The sequence below is a fragment of the Chiloscyllium plagiosum genome, chromosome 10 (genome assembly GCF_004010195.1).
Source record: "Chiloscyllium plagiosum isolate BGI_BamShark_2017 chromosome 10, ASM401019v2, whole genome shotgun sequence".
NCBI lineage: Eukaryota > Metazoa > Chordata > Chondrichthyes > Orectolobiformes > Hemiscylliidae > Chiloscyllium > Chiloscyllium plagiosum.
The window spans coordinates 42,414,294-42,422,857 of NC_057719.1; the positions used below are offsets into that span (position 1 = coordinate 42,414,294).

At 38.8% G+C, this 8,564-nt stretch overlaps 1 protein-coding gene and 1 long non-coding RNA gene across 2 annotated transcripts; both read left to right on the top strand.

Annotated features, from left to right (window-relative positions):
• Positions 1 to 219: 219 nt before the first annotated feature.
• siva1 (SIVA1, apoptosis-inducing factor) lies at positions 220 to 4,915 on the top strand (the record flags this gene model as incomplete). The annotated part of the gene is made up of 3 exons (XM_043698435.1): positions 220 to 470; positions 3,582 to 3,812; positions 4,851 to 4,915. Coding segments are annotated over exons 1-3 (414 nt in total), but the record flags the coding sequence as incomplete, so codon positions are not given.
• Positions 4,916 to 4,924: 9 nt separating this feature from the next.
• Positions 4,925 to 6,804, top strand: LOC122553567. The gene is made up of 2 exons (XR_006312762.1): positions 4,925 to 5,189; positions 6,597 to 6,804. It is a non-coding gene; the product is annotated as an uncharacterized LOC122553567 (long non-coding RNA).
• The last annotated feature ends 1,760 nt before the right edge of the window (positions 6,805 to 8,564 follow it).

Sequence of the window (8,564 nt, forward strand, 5' to 3'; positions counted from 1 at the left end):
AAAAATCACACACCAGCAGATTATAGTCCAACAGGTTTAATTGTCGCTCCGAAAGCTAGTGTGCTTCCAATTAAACCTGTTGGACTATAACCTGGTGTTGTGTGATTTTTAACTCTGACCTTAGCATCCACAGTAACAATTCACATTGACCCTGCAGATAAAGGCACGCGCTGGGACAGAGGGAACACGTGACCTGTGGGCGGAGCTTCATCCTTAGGCCACTCCCTACCACGTGAGCGGGCGCCGGCCTCCTGATAGGCGCGTGTCCCGGCGGGTCAGAGGTTGCGGTTTGGCGCCTCTCGGTTTGTTTTTTTCTCTCGGTGAACGGGATCTGGTGTTCGGTGCCGCCGGTATGACCAAGAGAGCCAGCCCGTTCGGCGACACGGCACCGCTGCAGTGGAAGATCCACGTCACCCAGAAAGAGCTGAATGAGGGGGTGTTCGGGGAGCAGTACAAGCGGGAGGTGTACGGTGAGTGGCTGCATTTAGAGGCCGCACAGCGCGAGAGCCGGAGGGAGGCCCTGCCTGCACGGAGCAAGGTCGGGGCAAGTGTCTCGGCATTGACGGTAACTGGCCTTCTGGACAGCGCGGCCCCTTTCTTACTGACCTGCACCTGAGGCTGTTAGTAAACTGAGCTCCGTTTCAGGATAAACGCAAATTACTGGCATCTGAAACCAAAAGGAGAGAAAAAAAATCCAGCATTTTCTCTTTTTATCTCCGTTTCAGGGGGCGGTTGTAACACCTTTTTTTTTAGATCGGCGTCTCTGTTTTTATCAGAATTGGCTTGAGGGAGGAAGGCTCTTTTCGGTGTTTGGTTGAAAGGTTGGTGGACTTGGGAGTTGTCTACAGGGCAAAAGCGAGTCTGTGGTAACCTAAATTGCAAAGTCCTTGAGCCGTGCACAGCGTTTAATTTCACTGGAGAAAGTGAAAGAAACCTCCAAAACGATAGGAAATTGTGCTAAGTCTCTAAAACTAAAATGGTAACAAGCTGAAAGGGTGACTTTGCACACGCGAAAGTTGACTTCTGATGCTTAAGAGGCTGTTTGGCAGGAATGAAAACTTGGCCTGTTTTAAGTTTTTTGTTTTCCCAGAGACTGCGTACAACGAGTGCAGTGGCTTCATTCGGCGTGTTTTTCAGTAGTGAGTCACATAGCTTTGTACCAGTTTCCAGGACAGTGATAACTTCCCAATTTGTCTTTAACTGTATTGCTACTAAGCGTTCTTATCTGATTTGCACTGAGTGGTTGGCATTTTCTTCTTACTGCAAGACCGAGGCCTTGTAATTTGCTTTGAAAATAGTATTTGAGCACAAGTTTTCACTATTAAACTTCACGTGATAGATGAGACTTGTGTGGAAATCCAAAACCTCATCTAAGTGATAGCTTACTATAAGTTCTGTCACTGATTTATCACATATGTTTGAATCTAGGCTTTTCTTCCACTAACAGCAAATTTGTTTTTAGTCAGTTATGAGATGTGGGCGTTGCTGGCTGGACCACCAGTTATTGCCTGTCCCCAGTAGGCCTTGGTGGTGAGCTGCCTTTTAGCACTGCTGCAGTGCTGTCAGTACAGCCACCATGCTGCTAGGGAGGCAGTTTCAGGATTTTGATCCAGTGCACCTCCAGTTCTGGGCCTTTTGTGATCAATAACCATGTAATTCACTGGCCTCTTCTAACTATTGTAGAATCTTACAATGTAGTTTCTTTTCTAGATATGGAAAGGTACTGTATCATGGCTACCTCCTAAGCTTTCCACTTGTTGAGTTCTGGACAATTCTCAAACAATTTTTATAATATTGTGAAAGTGCTCAAATGAAAGGTCTTTTCACAAGTTATAAATGGAACTGCTTTAACTGAAGTACCTTTTTTACTTTTTTAAAAAAAAAATCAGGCAATAAAAGTTGAGCACTTGGGCACACACACTGCTGGCTGAATGTTAGCTTTGCATGCAGTTTCTTCTATAAGGTGCTGGCCAGATTAGACTGTGCAGAATACTAGGTGAGTGGGCTGATTTAATACGAGCCTCTTGGTCTATTTCCTTGCTTGTAGCCCTATGGCCATGCAAGTTTATTTCTGTCAAGAACCCATGCAACTTTATTTTGAAATTACTCATCTTCTGTTTTAACCACCTCTATGGTGCAACCTCCAGGTCACTCTTAATCTTCATGTGCACCCCTTTGAATTGTTACCAAAAACTTTAGGCAGTGAAAAACCTATGGGACACAAATTTAAGGGGAACAGTCCTTTTTTTGTCTACTTGATCAAAACCTGTTAGTTTTCTCCATGCCTATAAAATCATCATCCCACCTGGCTCAATTTGTGTTTCTCCATCTGTCATGCTGAGTCTGACTTATATTCATGAACAGAAGTTGGCCAGTTTGCTGAAATTCACTTCAACTTCTAATTCATAAGCCAATCAAATTAGTCAATGGGTTCTATCTTTGACAAATCTATGTAGTTTCTCTTTGATCAACTCAACCTCTAGGTGCCTGATTCCCTGCACCCTAGTATGTCTAGACTGACTTTCCTAGTTACTAGAAATATCCTTGCATCCTTCCTTGAACAAGCACATCACACTTTTACTTTGCAGTCTTCTAAAATATCCCTTTTATATCTGCAAGGTCATGGCATACCTTTCTACTATATTCACCTTTATTTGTCTTAGCACTGGAAACATCATGCCGGCAACTTACCCCTCCTGTCTCCAAATCAATTTTTATTTCCTATCCTTTTCTTTGAACTGATTTCTTTTTTAACGTTTTCTCCATATTCTAGCCTTGTCTAGGGCTTATTAGTACAGATTGTTCTTTGTTCTGAATGCAGGTGGTTCTCCAATAGCATGTGCTCTTACAACATGAATTGATTGTAACACAATTACTGAATTTAGACCGATATTTGTAGAACACTAAATTCCTTACATGACATGATTCTGGCCCTGTTAGTTTTAAATGGTGCTGATATTTCACAATTCTTTTATAAAACAAGATTGTATGGGAACTGAATTAGTGTTAGAACTACCTGTAGACCCAACCCTGTCTCCTACTTGCATGGTAGAAGTTTTGGGTCCTTTAGTTCCTGCTATTTTCTCATCTCTTTGCTTTCCTTTTCTCTTCCCTGTGAACTTGTATTTGGTTTGGTTCTAGTTTGAAGGATCCACCTGATGTACATCATGCACCACTTTTATTAATCATTCTCAATTTTCCTCTTCCTTCCATATACTCACTTCTTCTTGGTCTGTTCCTTTCCAACATGCAACTATTTCCTCTTGGTATTTCTAATACTACACCTTTTGTACATCATAAACTTTTACTTGTGTCCATCAATTGTCCAATGCAGTTAAACTCACCCACCAGTGTGGCGATATAACTTGTCTCAAGTGCAGTCTGCAGGTTGACTAATATTGAAAGACAGATGGAGAGGGAGTAACATGCAGAACAATTAGCACAGGGAGAAGAATAATGTGCCCTAATATGCATTCATTTTTAGAATTTTATTGGCAAGATTAGTAATTTTGCAGATTTGTTTACATTTTTAATCACTTTGAATTGACTCCCAATTTTATTTTTAATGTTTTTATTTGCAGAAAAAACTAAATGTTTGCTGTTTAACGGTGCACAAGCCTTTATGGGATGTATGTGGGCTGGCAGCTCAGAAGAGAATTGTACACTGGTTCCTATGACCAAGCCTGTTGAAGATAACTGCTTTAAAAAAACTGATGTTTGTAATGGATGTGAAAGACGAGAGTTACTCCATGGGCAAACATTTCTAGGACACAATGGGCAACTTATAAAGGGTTCACGGTCTTCATATAAATGTAAGCTTACTCCAATTAATCCATATTTATTTTATGCTGTGATGTTTGCATTCTGATGGGTTCCTGGCTATTACTAGAGCATTTTAAAGTTCTAATCTGAACACTGCAGTCTGCAACAATGTTCATAGATATCCAAGTGAGATCCTAACAATAGCTGCCTACAAGATTTTATTAAAGTGTTCAGATTTATGCCAGTTCCCCTTTTTTTTGCAAGTTTTGAATCCTTTGAGATATGAAATCACTCCTCTTTAGCAATTACAAGTTATGGGTCAGTTGTGTGAAATGGGTTATTGCTTGTGTTCTATCTATGCTTGTGAAGCTTTTTTCTGGATGTAGGTTTGCTCGCTGAGGTAGAAGGTTTGTTTTCATTCAGAGGCTCACTGAAGATGTTACCTACTATGGTGACGAAACATCTGAAAACAAACCACCTAGCTCAGCGAGCAAACCTACATCAGAACCCCATCGTGAGCTACAAATCTTAAAACTGACTAGCTTTGTTTTCTGTTTTTTTGTGATAATTGATATTACTAAAACTGAAGTTCTATAAGCAATTGTTGACAATAATAACACTTCATTTTAACATGTCAGTGCATATTGAGCTGTTCTTTGAAGTGAATAGAAAAGCTATTCTTGTACAGCAGGGCTTTAAATTTTAAATATTGGCATAAATGTGATTTTTCTTTTTGGGTTGGGGGGGAATTGCAGGGTGTCACCAAGAGGCTGTTTGACTCTGGTTTCTGTTCATGACAAAGCTAGCCACTTGATGGAATATGACATTAGAATAATTGCTGATGTTTTCTCAGACGAGCACAGCTGAATTACCAACTTCTCACTAAGTGAGACACGACTTCCCTGACAACTGTAGTCGTGTTTACTGGTTTTGGATTTCATTAAAAACAAGTTCCATGATCTGTCAGTAAGTTTTGATGCAGCAAAGTTAAGAATTTTAGTAAATTTTTGGTCTTTGCTTTTACTTGCAATTGTTGTTTATTGTAGTTTGGTTTTTAACAAGCTCACTTTTTTGTTTTTATTCCATAGCATCAGTCAAGCCAGCAACCATGAACTGTTTTATCTGTTTAAAGCCAGCAAATTTCAAGGAGCCATGCTTTGATGCAGCAAAGTTAAGAATTTTAGTAAATTTTTGGTCTTCGCTTTTACTTGCAATTGTTGTTTATTGTAGTTTGGTTTTTAACAAGCTCACTTTTGTTTTTATTCCATAGCATCAGTCAAGCCAGCAACCATGAACTGTTTTATCTGTTTAAAGCCAGCAAATTTCAAGGAGCCATGCTCACAGTGTGACCACTTAATATGCCAACATTGCAGCAAAGTTTGTGATCATTGTGCAAGGATTTGCTGTTCACTCTGCTCGTTCAATGAGTGAGTAGTCTGATTTTTTTTTTTCCCCTGTGCGTTTAGATTCAATTTTAATGCAATAATGTGAAACCAAAATTTTGCAGTTTAATATAGTTAATCCACCTGCATTTGAATATTCTGTTCATGTTGATGCTGTGGAAACATCCTCATATAAATGAAGACAGTTATTACTGCCCTGCAAATTTCTGCTAAGGAGGTTCTTGTTTGCTGCTTTCATGAAATATGAAAAGGCTTTGCATCCTAGCCTCTAGCCTGTAAGGTCCAGATTTAGGCCCACCTGCTGTAAAGGTGTCAGGGCATGTCTGAACAAGCTTGTTTTTAATATTGAATTTCAACCAGCAAGCAAACCTCTCACTCCTCCCCTAGAACAGCTGGAAAACATGTTGATGTTATAGCTTGAGAATTCCCTTTTTTTAATAAAATTCCTTCAATCACTCTAGAAGTCCACAAATCTTTCATGCTTCTTAACATGCCAAGTACAAAAGGCAGAAGATGGAATCAAAGGCTCTATCTATTCTCTTGTTAGGGAGAACTGTTGAATTGCATCTCATTTTTCTTCCAAACTAGAGTATTTTTGTACATTTATATCTAATTAAATCAAAGGGCAGCTCAGTGGTTAGCAGTGTTGCCTCACAGCATTGGGGACCTGGGTTGGATTCTGGTGTCAGGCGACTGTCTGTCTGTCTGCATGGAGTTTGCACATTCTCTGTGGGTTTCCTCCACAGTCCAAACATGTGCGGGTCAGGTGAATTGGACATTCTAAACTGTCAATACTGATTAGGTGCATTAGGGAGTAGGTGAGTGGGTCTGGGTGGATTACTCTTAGGAGGGTCGTAGTGGACTTGATGGGCCGAAGGACCTGTTTCTGCACCGTAGGGAATCTAATCTTTAAAAAACTTAAACACTGTCTACCACAAGTGGCTCATCCTTGTTCTAGTTTTTGAGCCATTGGTTTAATCCTGTTAATACTTCACTAATTTAATGTTTGTTTGCCTCTTTTAAAAAAAACATTATTCCAGGTACATGCCACATTTTCAAAAGTGAGTCAAAATACTAAGTGAAATAAAGGCAATTAGAACTCATTTCCAGTGTTTTTTGTTCAGAATTTATCATTGATCACCAGACACCATGTGATTCTGCTGAACCTTTTCCATTTATTTTACTACCTCTACTAGTAAATTCTGTCTGGCTTTTACTTGGCAGTTTGGATAAACGTGCAGCAACTTCTCCAGTAACAAGAGTGCATGCACTGTATCCATGGTTCAGTGCTGTTGTAGTTGGAGTGCTTTGATTTGGCAACATCTGATTTACAATGGTGTTTTCATCACTACAATCAAACACTTGCACTCTTCAACAAATTGGTGTTTTTAAAAAATGCAATACTAACATTTACTACTATTCCTTTTTCAGTTATAATGAAGTTCGTGATCGGGTTTTCTGTTATGGCTGCTTCCCTTGAAGACACTCAGTTTTGAATCCGCTCTAACTTGTATAGAAATGTTCATAATGCATTAACTTGATCACTTTCATACTTAAATGGAAGTGAAATCTAATGTTGTAATATAGTGTTTTTAATCTGTATTTGTATAAATAAAACTTTGTATAAATTTTTGCATTATTCCACTGCTCTAGCATTTTATTCCTTAAGTACCAAAACTACTTTTTAATCCTAAAGTCCAGTTCAGATTAAAACTAATGTTCTGATAATGTCGTCTTTAAGCAAAAGTAAAATTGATAATTAACATGACCAAGGTAACAATGCTGAAGACTCAGCCAAGGGGTATCTGAAGGTGTCAGGGTGGCTGCTGTAAGATGGAAAAGTGTTTAGTATAAATTTATCCCTCTTATTAAAAGGAAGCAGATGCTGGTTTAGTATGTAGTTTTTAAAGTTTGAAGCTAGGTGCAGCAAGTAGGAGAACAAGATTCAAATGATTTGAATAATTTCACTGGTACAATTGCAAATTGAGGACTGATCATAAATTGGACTTGGTATCAAGTGAGGCTGGTTTTTAAAAAAAAAAATTCAGTCCTGATACACTGGGCTATTTCCAAAGATTTATGCATAATTGTTAGTCATAATACATGTGACATTAATTGCTACATTCAAGTGCTAATGCAGTTGCTTATCTCGAGGCCTGATTCTGTAATACTAATACTTGGTCCTGGTGCATTCTAGTGTACTTGATGTGTCTTCCCAGTAATTGTGCAACTAATGCTGCTCAGTGAAGTATGATGCACTGGACAGAATCTGGTTTCCAGCATCTGCAGTCATTGTTTTTACCTCTGTAATACTAATACTTGGCCCTGGTGCATTCTAGTGTACTTGATGTGTCTTCCCAGTAATTGTGCAACTAATGCTGCTCAGTGAAGTATGATGCACTGGACCTTCATAGCAGAAGGTGCACATTATAAAAATATCCATTTGCCAAATGGTGCTTAAGGGGAAAACTGGTAACTTCAAGTGTTACCCTGAACACCCAAAACACAAAATTTAAGGGAGCTTGAATGTCTTTTTATAAATTATTCTGCCCTCGTGTAATCTAAACTCCTATTGTTGCCTAAATCAAGTAGGACTCAAGAATCTATTTAACCTCTCCTTATTAGTGATCCCCTAAAGACTGGGAATTCTGTAAATGTTTGACCCACCATATGAGTTGTAGCCTGTTGGACCTCTGCAATTAGGGGAGAATTTCTGGAACTATTCCACTACATTAATTCTAAAGTGGTTCAAAGTATAGATATTTTGTAATCACTGTTCAGAGGTGTATTACACACCAAGCACATGGGGCTTGAACTTGGACCTCCTGGCTTGGAAGCAAGTAAATTACCACAGCCATTTGAGAATTAGTCTGATTTGCACTTATTCCTTCTGTCTGTCTTGTACTCCTTGAGGAAATAATCAAAAGATCAAAATTGTTTTATTTCACCTGTCCTTTTTGTCATCTGTCGTTACCACAAAGGATGGATCCTGATACATAATTGTGGTTGTAAAGGGAAATGTGAGCTGATTGTAGGCAATATTCTGTAAACTGCAACTGCAATTAAGATTTAAGACACTGGGAGAAATCCATGACCCCTTTATTCAACAGAATAGGAAGTTTAGGGGCTATATAAAAGGCATAATTCTGACTTAATGCTGTATTTTAATATAACAAAGTTGCCCTTAAGTATGTTCTGAGTAACCTAAGGTACTATTTTAGTAGAGTAAATTACTTGAAAGACAGTCAAATGTCAAGCAAAATCAAATTGGTCATATTCATAAATGACTTCATTATGCATGTGACCTCTGTGGCTGTCTCAGTACTATAATGGATTAAATAAATTGAATCATTTATTCCCTCAAGCCTTCTCCTTTTTACTCTATACATAGAAGCTCCT